This window comes from Perognathus longimembris, chromosome 26 (assembly GCF_023159225.1).
Source record: "Perognathus longimembris pacificus isolate PPM17 chromosome 26, ASM2315922v1, whole genome shotgun sequence".
NCBI classification, from domain to species: Eukaryota; Metazoa; Chordata; class Mammalia; order Rodentia; family Heteromyidae; genus Perognathus; species Perognathus longimembris.
Genome location: NC_063186.1, coordinates 8,024,409 through 8,043,398, shown reverse-complemented (window position 1 = coordinate 8,043,398; position 18,990 = coordinate 8,024,409). Strand labels below are relative to the sequence as shown.

The 18,990-nt window shown below is 42.4% G+C and overlaps 1 protein-coding gene across 1 annotated transcript in view; it reads left to right on the top strand.

The window, feature by feature from the left end:
- The window catches only part of Dock3 (dedicator of cytokinesis 3), a 136,316-nt gene that overhangs the window by 98,698 nt on the left and 18,628 nt on the right, over positions 1-18,990 (top strand). The window contains exons 27-40 of the mRNA XM_048334474.1: positions 499-593; positions 2,327-2,402; positions 2,795-2,895; positions 3,148-3,206; positions 5,571-5,719; positions 7,968-8,053; positions 10,426-10,452; positions 10,573-10,668; positions 12,260-12,320; positions 13,034-13,127; positions 13,541-13,689; positions 15,694-15,780; positions 16,286-16,390; positions 18,456-18,597. Coding sequence (XP_048190431.1) covers positions 499-593; positions 2,327-2,402; positions 2,795-2,895; positions 3,148-3,206; positions 5,571-5,719; positions 7,968-8,053; positions 10,426-10,452; positions 10,573-10,668; positions 12,260-12,320; positions 13,034-13,127; positions 13,541-13,689; positions 15,694-15,780; positions 16,286-16,390; positions 18,456-18,597 — 1,327 coding nt within the window. The remainder of the gene's footprint in view (positions 1-498; positions 594-2,326; positions 2,403-2,794; positions 2,896-3,147; positions 3,207-5,570; positions 5,720-7,967; positions 8,054-10,425; positions 10,453-10,572; positions 10,669-12,259; positions 12,321-13,033; positions 13,128-13,540; positions 13,690-15,693; positions 15,781-16,285; positions 16,391-18,455; positions 18,598-18,990) is intronic.

Here is an 18,990-nt window from a genome sequence, read left to right as displayed (position 1 = left end):
GAACCCTTGCCCAATTTGGGGATGTAAATACCCTGGATGAATACCTCCCATTGAGCCTTAAGTTCCCATCTTTCAACATCCCTGCCAGCTTATTTGCCCTCTTCCCTTGAATCCTGCTTTGTCTTCTGTCTTCAGTAAATCTTTATATGGCCTGCTACTTGTATCTTCTTTCATAGATTACTTAAAAATTCATTTCATCTATATTCATAGTTTCTGGGAAAGTCAGTGGGCTTGGAAACTTCCCCTCTTCTAATAGAGCAATCTCTTTTCCAAGTATACTTTCAGTGACATTATCTGTTAATCTTATTGAAAACATTTGGTTTATTTATTTTTGACCTGGTTTGCTCTGGCAGAATTTGGGTGTGAGTTTTTTTGTTTGTTTTCATTTTTGACAGTCCTGGAGATTAAGCCCAAAGGCCTCACATAATGCTAGGCAAGCTGTCTACCATGATGAAATTTATCATGTTGATTTAAAGATCCTCTTTCCCTTGTGGTCAGGAATTCTTGCTGAAGATTTTCTGTGTGTTCCGAAACCTGATGAAGATGAGTGTTTTCCCTCGGGATTGGATGGTAATGCGGCTGCTTACAAGCAAGTGAGTAAGGAAGGGCCCTATAATGGCAGAGCTCTTCTCAGATTGAGAGAGAGAGAAAAAGAAAAAAAAAACAGATTGAGAGAGAGAGAAAGGGAGAGAGAGACCAAGAAAAGGATAAAGGCCAAACTAGAGAGAAAGAAGATCTGGCAAAAGGAAAACAGTAGAGATTGTATTAAGACTTGACCATTGGCCCATTGACTCTAAAGACAAAGGAAAAAGAAAAGTTTTTTGTTGTTTTACAAATGGAGCCTAAGTTCATGGCAGATAATTTGTGTAGTGGAAATAGAACATTTAAATGTTAACTGTACAAAATATACCCAAGGGAAGGGTTGTTAGGAAAAGGCCTCTCCAGGAGCTAGTGGCCTTTGTTCTTCTATAACTTTAGGCAGTCTACTAAGCTCTCAATTTGAGTTGTTTTATCTGCCAGACAGTGCTTGTTTCCAGTGACTAATGCTAATAATTACTCACCTGAGACCGGGCTGTAGAGATCTGGACACTGAATTCATTCTAAGTCTATCCTTAATGTATCTATACCCATTCATATTTCTAGCCTGTGCCTCCTCTTGACAAACCAGATGAGTGATGTATGTGGTAAGGAGCTGGCTTTTTTTATTTCTCACCTCAAGGCTACTTAGCCTCCACTCTTTAGATTACTGCCTGCTCCCACTGACCCTCATTTTATGTTGGAATTGTACAGATTGTAGTAAAGTGGCTTAGATTAGATATATTAGCAAACCAGCATGATTTTTCCACTTTATACATTTTGTACAGCACTTTACCCTCAAAAAACTGCAGTGTGTTTTGTCCAGAACATAGCAAAAGAATGGCTATAAAGTTGCACGGATATTTGCTCAAATACTAGGTCTTCCATCTGAATTAGCACTTTAGGCCTCACACAGTCTGTCCTTCAGGAACAGCCTCTTTCAAAGCTTTTACCTTTCAATTTTATCACCCCTCTGCTGCTGATCTAGTCTCTCTAATGCATTGTATCCCTTTTCTGCACTAAAGCTCAAGTGGCCCCTTTTTAGACTGCATAGCCAAGGACCTCTGCAGTCAAGCTCTCACTGTCCATACCACACTTTCTTTTCTACTTCAACCCATGATCTCAGTCACAGCAGAGTAGTCTTCCATCGCCTTTTTTTCTTATTAAACTTTTTTCTTTATTGTCAAAGTGTGGTACAGAGGGGTTACAGATTCATATGTAAGGCAGTAGTGAGTATATTTCTTGTTCAACTTGTTGCCTTTTATATATGTCCAGGCTAAGATTAAGAGTAACAGTCTAGACCATAGGCTAAATTCAAATGACTCATAGATAAAAATACTAGTTTTATGCCAGAGGGAAGCATAGTAATTAATAATTAGTAACTATAAGCTCCTATTAAGTAAAATAATAAAATTATGCCCCGATACCTACAAAATGATCATATATGTTTTGATGATCCAAAGACCCCAAAATACTAGAAATTAATGTTTGAGCTAGAAGAAATATTAAAGAACTATACAGTCCAAAGAGAAGTAGTATCAAGGACACACTGAAGCCCTATGCTACCTTACTATGGAGCATTTCTCCAAGACTGGTTTTCTATGGAGTGTATTCTACCTTTTCTGTTCTTTATAGTCATGTCTTGCATAGGAGCAAGCTGTCTTGGTATTTTGCTGACAGACCATAGATACTAAGCAATCAGATGCCATTATTTAGTCTTTTAATTCTGCCAATGCTTTACTTGTTTCAGTATTATAGTCACTACTGTCCAGTACCTGTCTTCTGCACTACACAAGAATTTCACAGAGACAGATTTTGACTTCAAGGTAGGAGCTCACAAAATCCATCAATACTATGATACCCCTAGCAAGTTAAAAAAATGCTCATTGCTTTTTGCTTCACTAATATATTCATAGTATCCAAGAGCCTCTGCACCTGATAGTAATGAGAATATGACCTTGGAGCCTCCATTTTTGAAGTGTTGAGAGCTAGACATTTATGAGTATGCTTTCTAGTTCAGATCCAACACTTTTGGCTTCAGAAAGAGTCCAGAAAGAAAAAAAAAAGCCCTGTTTGCAAAGATACTTAAAAGGAAAAACAAATTAGGATCTTAAGGTTATAAAACAGAATCTGTGCTACATGGATGTATTTTAATAACTCTCCTTGCAAGCTTAAGGACTTAGGCTGTCCCATGATTATTCTTTCTCTGTCTTTCTAGGTGTGGAATTCTTACTTTAGCCTGGCAGTTCTGTTCATAAATCAGCCAAGCCTTCAGCTAGAAATCATTACCCCAGCCAAGAGGAAGAAGATTCTAGATAAGTAAGTCAGATGTCTCCTGTTCATCTTCCTGCCACTTGCCCAGATGGAACTACAATTTCATGACAGGATCCTTCAGAAACTTACAAGGTTCTCATGGTTGGTAGTTTCCCAATGTGAGAAATTTATTTGAGAACCAAATAGCTTAATATTTTGAGATGCATTAGAAAAAAATTTGCTGAAGTATTGACCTCATTGGCCTGCCTTTCTGAACCTTCCTGCACTAACAGTTGACTCCTGTGTCACTATTCCTAGGTATGGGGACATGCGTGTGATGATGGCTTATGAACTCTTCAGCATGTGGCAGAATTTGGGTAAGTCTTTTCTCCCTTTTGCTTTCCCACATATTGCAGAATTTTAAAAAACAGGACTAATAACTTCCACCTAAGAAGTTAATTCAGGCCTCAAAATCCTTCTGTAACTTTGAACATAACACCTCAGATGGATGATGTAGCACATGTGCGTAAAGCTCTTGGCAGAGAGTGTCTGGCTAAGACCCCAGTACTGCATAGTAGTACAGTCTCTGTTGTGAGAACTAAAATCAAAGGGGAATAAAAGTATCTAGTACATTTTTTCCAGTTTGAGAATACAGATAAGATACTCTCTTTTATATGTCCTAGTCTAGATGCTGCAGGCTCAAAAGTGTAGATTGTGAGGGTACCTAGCATATGAACAGTGACTGCTCTGAACTTTAATAGTGGTTGGAATACTTCTTGGATCTCTAGTATTCATGCATCCACATCATGTACATGACACTAATTGCATTAAGGAACATGTAAGAGTTTGCAACCTATGGATAAGATTATTTTGGCTTTCCTCCATTCTACAACTTCTAAAATAGCCACTACTTTGGATCTAAAGTTGTCAGATTAAGCCAGGCACTAGTGGCTCATGCCTATAATACTAGCTGCTCAGGAGGCTGAGATCTGAAGTTCACAGTTTGAAGCTGGCAGGAAAGTCCATGAGGCTCATATCTCCATTTAGCTATCAAGAAGCCAGAAGTAGAGCTGTGGGCTGGGGATATAGCCTAGTGGCAAGAGTGCCTGCCTCGGATACATGAGGCCCTAGGTTCGGTTCCCCAGCACCACATATACAGAAAACGGCCAGAAGCGGCGCTGTGGCTCAAGTGGCAGAGTGCTAGCCTTGAGCGGGAAGAAGCCAGGGACAGTGCTCAGGCCCTGAGTCCAAGGCCCAGGACTGGCCAAAAAAAAAAAAAAGAAGTAGAGCTGTGGCCCAGGTGGAAGAGTACTAGCCTTCAGAACAAAAACCGAAGGACAGCACCAGCTCCAGCGTTGAAGCCCCAGGACAGAGAGAGAGAGAGAGAGAGAGAGAGAGAGAGAGAGAGAGAGACACACACACACACACACACACACACACACACACACACACACACACACACACATGTGTTGTCAGATCATTGTTTCTGGTAGAATCCTTAAGTTGCCTTGATTAACATCCTTATGTCAAACTGATTTGGGCCAGCCCGTGATACTGTTGGTATCTGAGCATTCTGTCAGGAAGCTTGAGAAGATGTTACTGCTTCATGTGAAGTATGCTATTTCTCTCTGAGGTAGGTTTTCAAAATGGAAGAAATTACTTGCCTCTGTGAAGTCATTATTGATTTACTGATTTCAGTGGAACTATCCCCTCATTCCTAAGAATTGGTTTTATTTGGCTGTAGCAATTATTGTACTGGTCCACAGTTTATCTTCTCCTTAGTCTCTAAAGTACTAAAGCAGAGCTCTAGTGATAATTCTCTCTGCTTCACTATTGCAAGAAGGAAGAATTTTGTCCAATGAATGGTCTTGGGGGCTGGCCCTGGTTTCTGGCATACTCTTGTCAGATTGTAGGCCAATCAGAGTAGAACCCACATCAGTCACTTTTCATGGGAAAGCCTCATAAAAGAAGTTAGAGGATTAACTGATAAGATCTTGGTAGATATAGTGTCACCATCAGAAATATAATCTGAAGACAGGCAGAATTAGGGAGTAGACAAAGACACACCAAGCTAGCCATCTGGGTAAAATTGTGCCATAGGTTCTTGCCGGGTCAGAAAGGAAGGCCCATGTATTTCAGACCTGGTAGCTCGAACCAGGGACTACATAGTCAGTCTTACAAATAATTTCTCTGTGCTAGAGGTAGAATCCCTAGAGAATCCCCTGTTGTGTTTAAACAGAAATATATGGATTTTCCTTGCTAAATAAATGCTGGAAATAGACCATCTGAAACTTAGCACATGCTCATCAGATATCTTCTGTATAGAATAGCAAACATTATTCCTTGACTTCAGGGATTTTTCAGTGGTTTATGTAACTTTCCAGATTACTTGGGGAAAAAAAAAACTTCATAAATGTTAAACATCTGCTTTAACTTGGCCAGACCAGTTTTACCCATGAACTCTAAAAAGTGGAGGAATACCTCAGAAAACAACAGAAGAGAGCTGACTTTACTTTTAGAAGTTTACAAATAAACTGGCAATGTTGAGGGGGCAGGGATTTTGTTCAGTGCTGAAACTCAGAGACAGTGATCAAAGTCAGAGTGGTGTTAGGCAAACACTATACCACTGAGCTGCATTCCCAGCCCCAGTATAAACCACACTGTGACCCACCTGGTAATCTTCTATGGAAGAGACAGTGCAGAAATACACTAGTATCTGTTCGTTGTTGTTTTTTGTACAGGTGAACATAAGATCCACTTTATTCCTGGAATGATTGGTCCTTTCTTGGGTGTAACACTGGTCCCACAGCCAGAAGTGCGGAATATTATGATCCCCATCTTTCATGACATGATGGACTGGGAGCAGAGGAAAAATGGCAACTTCAAACAGGTAAAATGACACCTGACTGTCTTCAGGATGTTGTTCTCTGGAATGGACCCATTCTTCTCAGGCACGTGGCTCAAATGGTCAGGTTGTGGTTCCAGTAGTAATGGGCTGTATTGCGGTCATTGAATCCTGTTCGAGGATTTTCCCTTACTTGCTGGCCATAATTGATTTGTAGATTACCTTCATCAAGTTAGAAGCAAGAAAAGAATCAGGAAAACCAGGTGGATCACACCTGTATTCCTAGCTGTACTGGGGAAGCTAAGATTGGGAGGACCGCTGTTTGAGACCAGCCTGGGCAACAAGTTAGTAAGACCACCATCTCAACCAATAAAAGCTGGGCATGGTGGCGCATCTGTCATTCCAGCTAAATGGAAAGTGTACATTGGAGGATTGATGTCCATGCCAGCCTGTACATGAACGTGAGACCCTATTCAAGAAAATAATTAACATAAAAAGGTCTGGGGCATGGCTCAAAGTGTTAGAGCACTTCCCTGGCAAGCACAGGATCCTGAGTTGAAACTCCAGGACTACCTCAAACACACACACACACACACACACACACACACACACACACACACACACTCAGAGGAAAGGGACTAACATCACACGAAAGGAACTTTTGATGAAGTAAAGAATAACTAAGACTGTACCCTCCTAGTTTCACTCAGGAGATGGCCCTGGGAGCATGTTGTCCTTCCTCCACTGTATGGTCCAGACATTTTTTTTAAAGGAAAGTAAGTTGGCAATTTATTTTTTTCTTTTTTCCTCTTTTTTTAATTAGTGTATATTAATTGTACAAAGGAGTTTCAGTGTGGTATTTCCATCCATGTATACAATGTACTTTGGTCAAATTTGCCCCTTCTGCTGTTTATGTCCCCTCCCAGCATAGTGAAGGCATTTTTAACGCTGGAGCCAGACCAAATAGAATAGCCCAGAATTTCCCAGATTCGTGGATGTAAGATAGTTCTGACTGAGTGCTTTATGCTAGCCCCTTGTGCAATACTTCTTCCACTACTAAAGTGGTGGAGATGATTCCTGCCTTTATATCTTGTAGCTCCAGGGAATAGTACTAGGATCAATACAGGCCATTGTTAGGGACATCAGTCTTAGCTTGTAAAAGAAATAATTTGCCAGTAGCACAAAGTGTCCTCTTTGATTTATTCTGCTTTGAGATGAGAATTTCTGTTTGTTGGTCTGAGCAGCTACAGCTGATTCTTGACAATGGAAACAAAAACATGCATATAGGAGGGAAAACTGGATATCCTTATATGATATTACTCTGTATAAAAATTAACTGTTAGGGCTGAGAATGTGGCTTAGTGGTAGAGTACTTGCTTAGTGTGCATGAAGCCCTGGGTTCAATTCCTTAGCACCACATTAAACAGAAAAGGCCATTGAGCCACTCAAGTGGCTCAAGTGGTAGAGTGCCAGCCTTAAGCAAAAAGAATCCAGGGCAGTGCTCAGGCTCTGAGTCCAAGCCCCAGGACTGGCAAAAAAAAAAATTAACTGTGAATGGATCAGAGACCTAACATAGAACTGAAACTTAGAAACTACTGAGGAAAACATAGGAGAAATACTTCAAGATGTAGGCATACACAAGGACTTTGTGAATAAGATTCTAGTAACCCAGGAAAGAAGAGCAATAACTGAAAGGTTCTGTCCAATTGAAAATCTTCTGTAAACTGGGTACAGTGGTTCAAGCCTATAATCCTAGCTGCTTGGGGAGAAGATCAGACAATTAAAGTGTGAGACCAACCCAGGCAAAAAGTTTGTGAGACTTCATCTCAACCAGTGGCTGAACATGTTGGCACATGCCTGTTATCCCAGCTACAGTATCAGAACACAGTGACATGTTCTTGTCATAAACCGTGACATGGGGAGGCATGAGCAGAAGAATTCAAAGCCCAGGCTGGCTTGGGCTTAAAGTGAGTCCCTACCTTGAGGGAGAAAAAATGGAAAAAGAGCCTACAGGCATGCCTCAAGTGGTAGAAGCACAGGCACTTAGTACCTTCAAGAGTACCTTAAAATTTTAAGTCCCGTGTCCTCTTTAAACCACTAGGATGGGAGGCCTTGCTAATTGGAGACAGAGGTTGTTTCTTGGTGCTGCAAAGGAGATCTTGTTTTCCCTGGAATTAGCTTGGAGCAAGAATAAAATGTGAAAAGGTTTTTCATGATCTTCACCCAGCAAAGAGACTAGAGATTTCTCATTCTCTGAGTTCAGTTTGTGTTTATGAAGTCTATTTTCTTCTAGGTGGAGGCCGAGCTGATTGACAAGCTGGACAGCATGGTGTCAGAAGGGAAAGGTGATGAGAGCTACAGGGAGCTCTTCGGCCTGCTGTAAGCTGCCTCAGTCCCAGGAACCCCAAATCTGGAGAGTGGGTGAAATGGGCCAGTGAAAGGTAGAAAGCCTGCCTGTGCTGGCTTCAGAGGTTGGGAGTGAGAAAAGACCTGGCACCTGGTCGTAGTAGTGTGTGCTTTCTGTCAACAAGAAAGCAGGCTCTTTCCGGAGATGGCCACAGTTGCCTAAAGAGCTAAGAAGAGACAATATCTCAGCTCCTAGATGACAAGAACAGGGTCGTTGTTTGTCTTTGTAATACGCAATGCATCCAGTTAGGCCAATTATTCATGGAGACTTGGGTTAGTGCTCTAAACTGACATTTCTGGAAAAGGATTGGAATTCTCCTCTAAAAGAGGGGCTCTTGTTTGCCCTGCTTTGTAAGACATTGCAATCAGCTTGGTAAACACTACAGTGGGCTCTTGAATTATTTATACTGTCTCGCCAAGCCATTTTCTAGTCTGTGAAAGGAGATAGAATTAAATGATGTCAGGGTTCCCCCAGGACCACCATTTTGTGGTTTCCTTCTTGAGTTGTTGGAAGCTAACAGCCTTGAGGCAAGTCTTCTAAGGCTTAACACTGAAAGAGGTACGTAGGGAAACTGTGGCCTCTCGTCTATAGTGATGATGCTCTTGTATCTTTCTAAAAATGAAATCTCAAGCTCTAAAAATGAAATCTTAGGTTCTAGATTTTCCCCATTTCCAGCATTGATATTTTCTCTTTGAATACCATTTTGAAGATAAATTGCTAAAGTATTTTTTCAGTAAAAATACTGAGTGTTGGCTTAGAACATGCCTGTAAGGGGAGCAGAATAAAGATTCTCATCCTTCCCACTTTAGAGGTGATGAGCCTGGGCTTAGAGAAGTGCTTGCAAGCCCTCTTCTCAGTTGCCTGGCCAGTAAAAGGCATTATGTCTCTGACAGGATGACCCAGATCTTCTAGTTTCAAGAAGGAAAATTCTTAATTTATCTTACTTTTAAATATTTATTAATGAATTGACACTTAAATAATTGCAATTTTTGAAAATGAATCCGTCCTCTAGTGTTTCTTTTAACTAAAGATGTTTCTAATTGTAGAAACAATGCACTAGTAAATAATTTCACTACAAAGAAAGAGTATAAAAACCCACAGTTACTAATTACATGAACCAGTACCACTTGCTAGAGTTTGAACCTCAGGGCTTCCCATTTGCTAGGCAGGCACTCTACCACTTGAACCATGCCTCTAGCCCTGGAAACCTTTTAAAAGTCATTCTGAGAACTGAAGACCACTGAGCAGCCTGAAGTAGCATTTTCCAGTTTACCTTGAGAAGACTTTATAGGAACATTGAAAAAAATGAATCATGGGCTAATTAGATTAGAAAAGACTGGGTTAAACAAAATTGAACAAACTTCTGTATTGAAGGACTTCTCAAAGCCCTTAACATGCAAGAGGGCATAAAAACATTGCAAAATGAGAGTGTAACCAGCATTTCCCATGCTCATCCAGGACCAAAGAGCTCTGTGAATCAGCTTAAGACATGCTAGTACAGTGGCCTTGTTTGCGTAACTTAGAGGCCAGAGTTGGTGGTCTTGCCTTCTCTCTCCAGCAAAATAGATGACATAGGAGAACCTCATTTTCCCTGAAACTTTGGCCTAGGCATATGGTCTTGTGAAAGGAAACAAGTGTTACAGAAAAAGCATTAATATTAGCCAGGCCAGATGTTTGAATCCTCAATGATGGCCTCTGGTTGGGCCAATCACTCTAGGCAACTCTCACAACTTTAGAGAGCAAGAAGCAATATGAAAGGGAATTATGAGTAGTTGGGTGGAGTGAGACCTGGACCTGAGCTCATTATTAGAGCAAGCAGAAATAGGTCACCATCCCCTCGAAGAGACCAAAGGAACTCAAAAGCCAGGCTTTATGATGAAGCCAGATGATGCCCAAGGTGATGGGGCATAAGACTGACAGATTAAAAAAGAAAAAAGAAAATGACTTGACCATTGTGCTGGTTTGTTTGGCACTATCCCTTGAAAGTGTTCGGCTGAATGTAGCTCCTGGACTTTGTCTCTGTCCCTTGTGCTGTGCAACAGAGGCTGGTGAGGATCCTTCCCTTGCTTTTACATGAAGAGCTTGGTTTGACTGTTCACTGAGGGTGCTTGCAGGCCATAGAGGCAGGTAGGCAGTTGGCAGAGCCAGATATATTCTTCCATGGTCCCTTATCTTACTCAGCTATTCATTGAAAACAGACCTCCAAGTGTATGTGTAAAGAGGTTGAGGCTTTGGGCCATACCCACCTCCACCTAGGGATATGTACAGGGAAATAGGAGATATGTTCGTTCGTTGCTTCCAGTCCAATAACCTCCTTGTCTTTGCTTTCTGCTTCATGGAGTAGAACCCAGCTGTTTGGGCCATACCCCAGGTAAGACTGCAGTGTGGCAAATCTGTCTCCAGATTGATCATACCCTCCACAGGCTCTTAGACCTTACTTTTGTGCCCAGAAATAGCTCATGAATTGTATTTGCTTCATCTGTTTCAATAGCCTACTGGAGAAGGTTGAACAGGAAACGTGGCGTGAGACAGGCATTTCCTTTGTTACCTCAGTCACCCGCCTCATGGAACGCCTTCTTGACTACAGGTATTTTTTTTCAGCCACCTGACCAGTCTCTTCACTAGTATGATACCTCTCCTGCAAGGGTATTCCATTGAACTTAAAACAGACTACATGAGACATACCTCTAATCCTAGCAGTGGGGAGGCTGAGGCAGGAGGATCTTGAGTTCAAGTCTAGCCTGAGCTACATAGTAAGATTATATGTCCTTTATATAGAGGACTGTTGTGTTCTAGATGCCATTACTAGTCATTAGAAATCTACCAATAATAAGGGACAGAGCACCTTTCCTCAAGGGCAGACCAAAGCTTCCAGAATGCACTTAGGAGGCATCCCAGGGACATCCATCAGTTCTTCCATCTGTAATAGTCGAGGCTTGGAGGAATGGGCACAGTAAGGGAGTAGAGAAAGCTATCTCTAGAGCGAGACAGGAAGCAGCTGTAATGCTTTGGGGCACACCTTTCTCAGTGCCATGTGGCAGATAAGCAGAGTCACCTATACAAAAATAAAACCAAGGAAGATTTTTGGTCACCCATTTTTTAATTATTTATTCTTGCTTAAAGTCTATTTCTGTTCCACAAAATGAACAGATGAGATGACACATAGCCCATGACTTGGGAGTCTTTCCAGCCTGGGACCTCAAGTTGCATTAGAAAAAATTTTTCATGAAAGCCTGTCTTCCCAGTTATGGCTTTTGAAGTTGTTCAAAAGTTTAACAATGAACCAACCACAGAAGCTTTCATTATTCTCAACAGCATTCAGGTGGTAGCTGAAGGTACCTTTAGAAGCCAAGAAAAAGGTCAAGAAGAGCAAATAGGAAGGACAGACTTGAAACTTAGCTCCAAGCAATAATGCTACACAATGTACAAATGCCAAAGGGTTTCAAGAAATACTAATTATTTGGTGAGCCCATCAACCATGCTATGTTTGCTATGGCTACAGGATTCTGAAGCTGGGGCCTTGAGTAGAGGGTCTTAGCTACTATTCAATAGTTTCCCACAAAATGAAATGCCCATTAAAAAGAACTTCATGCTGGGCGCCGGTGGCTCACACCTGTAATCCTAGCTACTTAGGAGGCTGAGATCTGAAAATGACAATTCAAAGACAGCCTGGGCAGGAAACTCCATGAGACTCTTATCTCCAATTAGTTACCAGAAAACCAGAAGTGGCGCTGTGTTTCAAGGGCTATAGCACTGGCTCTAGCTCAGGGACAGCACTCAGGCCAGAGTTCAAGCCCCACGACTGACCAAAAAAAAAAAAGAGAGAGAGAGAACTTCATGCATCCCTTTTTGGGGATTTATTTTTTGTTTAATTTATACTTTATTGACATATTCTCCTGCGCTAAGGATATTGTTAGGTGCAATTTAATGTCCTGATATCATATCTTGGATTTGCACTCGGCCACCAGAACAAGTAGCACATTAAGATGGAGACCTTTGAGCCCCAGGAATAAATACGGGCAAAGCCCCCAAGGTACTTAGAGTGCTTTCTATAGAGGTCTATAGAGGTACTTTCTGTTGGAGAGCATCCTATCAGAAATTTGATCAGTACTGTTCAGTGTACTGCCCCGGGAGTACCACTTCATACCACAGGCACTAATGTATGCTTTCTCTCCCAGGGACTGCATGAAAGGAGAGGAAACAGAGAACAAGAAGATTGGCTGCACTGTTAACCTAATGGTGAGAGGACATGGGCTCTTCCTCCTGTCTACCCAAGGGAATAGTTTCATCCTTCACTGATTGGCTTGACCTTTCTACATACAAGTTACATGATCTGGGGGCTGGGGATATGGCCTAGTGGCAAGAGTGCTTGCCTTGTATACATGAAGCCCTGGGTTCAATTCCCCAGCACCACATATATAGAAAACGGCCAGAAGTGGCGCTGTGGCTCAAGTGGCAGAGTGCTAGCCTTGAGCAAAAAGAAGCCAGGGACAGTGCTCAGGCCCCTAGTTCAAGCCCTAGGACTGGCAAAAACAAACAAGTTACATGATCTAAAATTTTGGTATCAACTCATTTACTGGTATCTTGGAGGCTGAGCCTTATCAGAAACATTCCCACTTGAGAAAGGAATAAAAGAGCCTTGCTTTGCTGCAGTGCTCTAGGCTCACCTCTTGGAAAGGTACTGCCAATCCTCACATACCCTGATTTATAGCCTTCCCTGATCCCTAATCTCTGGTGGATGTCCTCTTTCATATCACTTAGGACTCCCACAGACTCAGTGGTTCAACCCCAGCAAGTGTCCAATCTGAATGGTCCATTTCTGATGCCTCCAGCACCTCTCTGTCTTCCTCCTCCTGCTCAGCACATCTAAGACTTTAACTGGCTCAATGTAGAACTCAAATGTGGCCCGCACAGGTGGCGGACTTTCTCATGTGTGTTTTTCTCTCACACAGAACTTCTACAAATCTGAAATTAACAAGGAAGAAATGTATATCCGATATATCCATAAGCTTTGTGACATGCATTTACAGGCTGAAAACTATACAGGTGAGTGTCCTTGAAGATAGAATGATGGATTTGCACAGCTGGCAGAGAAAAGCTCCAAACTGGTATTTGATAGATCTCAACAGTGTTGGACCCATGTTATCCCATAACCTTGTTCCTTCTCCTCTTTGTGGTAAATGGAGAAAAAGCAAGCAGAACGCCCTCTTTCTGCTATGTCCTCCACTGTCTTGGGCAGTCTCACTCTCCTTCCGTCCTGTCCATCCCTCTGAGGACTCAAGGATAACCTACACTGTGGTGCTTCAGGTTCGGAGCATCCTCAGTTTAGTGTGTAACTGCTCATGGACAGTTTTTCTTAGGCCTTCCAAAGCCTGGCATATGCATACCTTGCCCTGGTATTCTGCTTAGCCTGGACCAGGCTACTCCTGGGCCTGCCTTCATGCTGTCTATCCTCACAGAGGCTGCCTTCACCCTGCTCCTTTACTGTGAGCTGCTGCAGTGGGAGGATCGGCCGCTGCGAGAGTTCCTCCACTACCCATCCCAGACAGAGTGGCAGCGGAAAGAGGGTCTGTGCCGGAAGATCATCCACTACTTCAACAAAGGCAAGGTAGGTGTCAGTAGGTGTCAGAGGCAGCCCTCAGCTGGTTTTGCAAATTGCTTGGTAAACCTTTTCATGAGGGACATTCTTCAAGTCTCTCAGCTCTCAGTCTGCCATACCCTGTCCTTTTCCTCTCTCCTTTTCTGGTGTAGGAGAGCTGACCCTCTGTGAAACACCAACACCTAGCCCACCTCGAAACAGCTTCCTGGGTTAAGATGCATTTAAACACACACACACACACACACACACACACACACACACAATCTTCCAGAGCCTAGTAGAAGTGATTGGATTTTATAGTTAGCATGTGTCCTGCCTAAAGAAGAGAAACCAAGAAAAAAGAAGTAGCTAAGGATATATTATACCTGTAGAACATTTTCTGCCTGTGTCCAGAGACAGCTTTCCAAGGCCCTTACATACTCTGAAGACTGGCAGAATGTCATTAAACTCTTGGTCTTGTTCTACTCTAAAGATATGGTAAGGAGGGTGGTACCTTGGATCAGCACAAATTAGGACTGAGGTACCAAGAAGACAGATGGACATTTATCCAAATTGGAGACCTGTTTTGCTGGGAACCACTGTCAGCAAGCAGAGTGATTTTATATAACCCCACCTGGAGCCCTCATTACCTAAGTGAGCAGTAACCCATGGGACAGCTCCTAACAAACTGGCCAGAATTGCTAAGCTACCCTGTAGACCTACCTTTCATCCTGTTAGAGGTCCTTGGCTGAAGCCTCCTTAAGAAGCACTTGGGAGCTGGAAAGAGGACTGATGTGATGGTGTAAGGTTTTTCTAGCTTACTGAGGCAGAGGCAATGTATTGGGCAGAGAGCCAGGCTCTATTTAAAATTCTTGTCTTATTTGTCTTTTTAATTGGGCCTTACAGTTTCAGTCCCATCTGGCATTGATTTCTTTAAAGGAAAGAAATAATATGCTCTTTTAGAAAAATACAATCTCAAAGAAAACTGGTTTCTTTCTCCTTGATGCTATTTCAGATAGTATTTTTTAATGTACAGTCCTGAAAAATATAGTCCTTATTATTTAAAGATCAGACTGCAGTATTTATTGGTAGAATTACATAATACCTAAGATTTACTTAGGAAACTATAGGGAGGAGTAAATGGATATAATATACATGATGTTTGATTTGTCTTATATTGGTCATTATTGAAGCTGGATGCTGGGTACTGATCTGATGCTTGAGTGCTGGCCTAACAGGTTTTAGGCCCTGAATTTAATCCTTAGTCTCTCCTCTCCCTTTCCCTCTCTCTCTCTGTCTGTCTGTCTGTCTCTCTCTCTCTCTCTCTCTCTCTCACACACACACACACACACACACACACACACAGAGGTGTAATGGACAATATTGCCTCTTAATGAATTCCACTGCAGCCTTCCTCAGGCACCTGTTTGGTGGGCCTATATATGCTGTAGCAGGAGACTCACAGAAACAACCTGAAATCTGACAGGGCCAAGGATCATTTCCATCTTAATTTAAACTTCAAATCTTTCCATAAAGGAAGTTGTCAAGCCAACTACCAAGTTCTTGATAGCTTCTTTCTTTTTGATTTCCTTGTTTCTGAACTTAAATGATACTAGTGATAAGGTCAGTGCTCCCTTCCTTAACTCATTAAATATGTGGCACCATTCTAGAGTCTGAAGCTAAAGTAAATGAACAGTTTCTGCTCCCATGCAGTTTATCATCTAGTTGAGACTAACACAGCCAAAAAAGTTTTTATATAAATAACAGAAAACAGATACAGAAAAGTACCTGTTCTTGAAAGGAGAAGGCCTAGAATCAGCAACATCTGAGTAGAGACCAGAAAACTATGCTTCCTCTAGAAAGCTGCAGTGCTGTGTGTCATGCTCCCTAATTTGGTTTTGAGGCCTATGTACCTTGGTATGAGTCAGAGATAGCAGAAGGCCCTTTGTTGTGTTCCCTGGTGTGTTTGATACAGGCTTAGGCCATTCTGAGGATGACTAAAGTATGGAATCACTGTTTCTATTTCTGATGCAGAGCTGGGAGTTTGGGATCCCACTATGCAGAGAGCTGGCATGTCAGTATGAGAGCCTCTACGATTACCAGAGCCTCAGCTGGATTCGGGTGAGCTTTATCCCATCCTCCACCCCAGCTGTGCCCAAAGGTGCCTGGATTTCCATAGCATCAGTTTGAGCGAGCATTCTGTGTGAAATGGGCCCCTGATTTAGTGCCTTGGACAAGGTAGGAGAAACAGAGGCCAAGATTCTTAAGTGGTAAAGCATCAGCTGAACAAGCAAGCAGAGTAAGGGTGAGGCCTACTTGTAAAAAGAAAAGAAACAAAGAGAAGAGAAAAGAAATCAGAAGTCTCTGGACAGAAAGAATCCCTGTTAAATACATACCTCTCCCTGCCTGTCCCTATCAGGTGGTGATGAAGAAGGAGGATTTTCCTCTTTCTTGATGCAGTTCCCTGGAGAGAGGCTGGTCATACCTAGGGACTTATTTTTCTTACCTAGATCAAGTTGCCTTAATCCTTTTCCAGAAGACAATGTTAGATGGGCCTGGGAGAAGTTACTTTGGACACCAGCAGCAATCAAACCAACCTAGAGGCAATTATCTTTCTTGTTCACAGAAAATGGAAGCCAGCTACTATGACAACATTATAGAGCAGCAGCGCCTGGAGCCTGAGTTCTTTAGGGTTGGCTTCTATGGCAGGAAGTTTCCTTTCTTCCTTCGGGTGAGTTCATTCAGGTGGCCACAAGAACTTTTACTCATAATTCATTTATAACTTAAACTCCTCCTTTAGTCTCGTGAATACCTCTTTACAAAGGATTGGCCCATATATATAGCTTGATTATGGAAGATGCCAACAAGAGAGATCAGTGCTGGGATAGGACCATAGCATTGGCTTGTTCTAATGTCCCAAAAGAAATGTGAATGCCTAAACAGCTTTAGACTGAATGAGATTATAGTCTGTTCTCAAGAAAGACATAAGTTTAGGAATGAAAATAAGCTAGATCATGTTGTCTATCATGGGACATGGCTCTTTTTTCCCTAGAAAATAGTTTCTTGGCAGCTTCAGTAGCTTGAAGCTGGCTTTCCAAATTGTTCTTCTTTATGCCTTTCACAATGCCATCATCAGACCAATTCATAGTGCCCTGATTGTTGAAGTTTCCCTGCAGTGAAGAAATGGCATACATCATCAGGAAGCAAACTTGTGTTGCTCCTTTTCAGTACCTGGGCATCCAAGGCATCCTCATCCCCACATTAATTTCTACTCAGTACTACCCCATTCTGTATTCTTTTCTGTATTGTTCTTGAATATAAGACAAACAGCTGGTGAAAACAATTTCAGTTGGTGCTTGCGGGTACTAGAAAAAGAGAGAACACTGCACATAGAATAGAGGTCATGATCTCATAGGAAATTGAGCTACACTTAAAATGTCCACCATGGCTCAGTCCAGAAGCAGTTTGCGATTTTATTTATTTAGCACAACCCATAAGCTCTAACAGTAGGTATCTTGAACCTATATAAGCTGTATGCCGTAATAGTTGTTTTTTTTTTCAGCTGTCCTTATGAGTGAGCCTTCTCTGCAGCTTTGGCCTAAGACTAGGGCTGGAGGGGTGTGGCTCAGTGGAAAAAGTGCTTGCCTGGCAAGCTTGAGGCCCTGAGTTCAGACTCCAGCACCATTTAACACATACACACACACACACACACACACACACACACACACACACACACGACTAGTTCTGATTGTCTGATTATCCCAATGCAAATATCTCCCTAAAGTTCAGTCTCCACAAATCTCATCAAGCAAACTGGTTCAGGAGAAGTCCATCCAGGATAACCAATTTCAGATGTAAACCAAGTTAGCTTATATTTTCCCCAGAAACAAACATTCCAGGCTAAAAGGAGGAATAACCCATGTACGATGATGATGCAACTGGGAGAACATGCCAGGGAGGGCTGCCAGTATCCTTCACCACTTGTTGAAATAGGTCTAGTAAGGCAGCTGTGGAAGCGGTCTCACCAGTGGGCTTAAGTAAGACCTCTTCCTTCTACTCGTGCATGACCAGCCATGAGTCAGGCAAAGCAACAGGGTTTAGAGTATCCTGTCCACAAGAAGACTTCAGTTCACAAAGAGAAACCTAACCAAAACCACATATATGACATAAAAAAAGTTTTCATAAATGTATAGGTAGAATGATAGTGATTTCTTCCACTTAGACATTTGCAAAGGAATTCGTTACCAAAAGGGTTTATCAATGCAATAAACAATTATTGAATACTATCTAGGTGCTAATAAATGTTTAGATCGTTTTTCCCAGCTGACAAAAGTGTCATTGAAATGCACAAAATGATCTTCCCAGTTTATTTGGCATCACCCATAGCAATCATTCCTTGGCACACAGTTGGCTCTGGTTGTTATCACCAATTGCTTCCCCCACTCTTCTCTAGCAGGCTATTACATGTGGGCCATCAAGGACTTAGAAAAAGAACTTTTGTTTTGATTTTATTTTTGTTATAAAATCCCAGGCCCTACTTTGTTCCCATTCCTACGTAAAGTATTCCTCTTTCCTCCAAGTGCCTACTGCTTGTATCTCATCCCCGGAGTGGCCACACCAGTGCAATTCTCCTTTCATCTTCCCTCTTCAACTGTTATTTTTCTTAGGACAGGGACTGAGTGTTGTGCCCTGTACCTGTCTCCAGGCCTGGTACAGAGGAGGCTCCTAGGACATGATTGTGAGATGAATGCTAACTCCCATGTACAGACAAGGCATAGAGTATGCTATTTTGGCAGAACAAAGAATATGTGTGCCGTGGCCATGACTACGAGAGGCTCGAGGCCTTCCAGCAAAGGATGCTCAGCGAGTTTCCACAGGCTGTCGCCATGCAGCACCCCAACCACCCCGATGACACCATCCTACAGTGTGATGCTCAGTGTATCCTTTGATACTTGGTGGAGGGGGGACTGCTGGGACCCTGGGAGGTGAGTCCCACCAAGGCAGCCGTTCCTCAGCCATATGGTTGGCATTCAGCCTTCTTCACACTGCCCATAGTCATAAATCTGAGGTCTGTTCTCCTCATAAGGTATGTCCTGCCTCAGAACAGGCAGTGAGCAGTATGCCTTTAGCCGTGGGTGGTCACGTGGTAGTCATCATCAGGAACGGAGCCAGCTTCTCAAGCTAGTTGCTATCAGCAGTTTAGTTTCCACCCTGCCTTATGAGGCCTGCCAAGGCGGGTTAGGAGCAATCGTTATGCAGAGTGATGGGGGTCCCATTAGGGCTTTTGCTATGGGCCCAAGTCCTTGCAGCCTTCGCTCTGCCTTCTTCTGA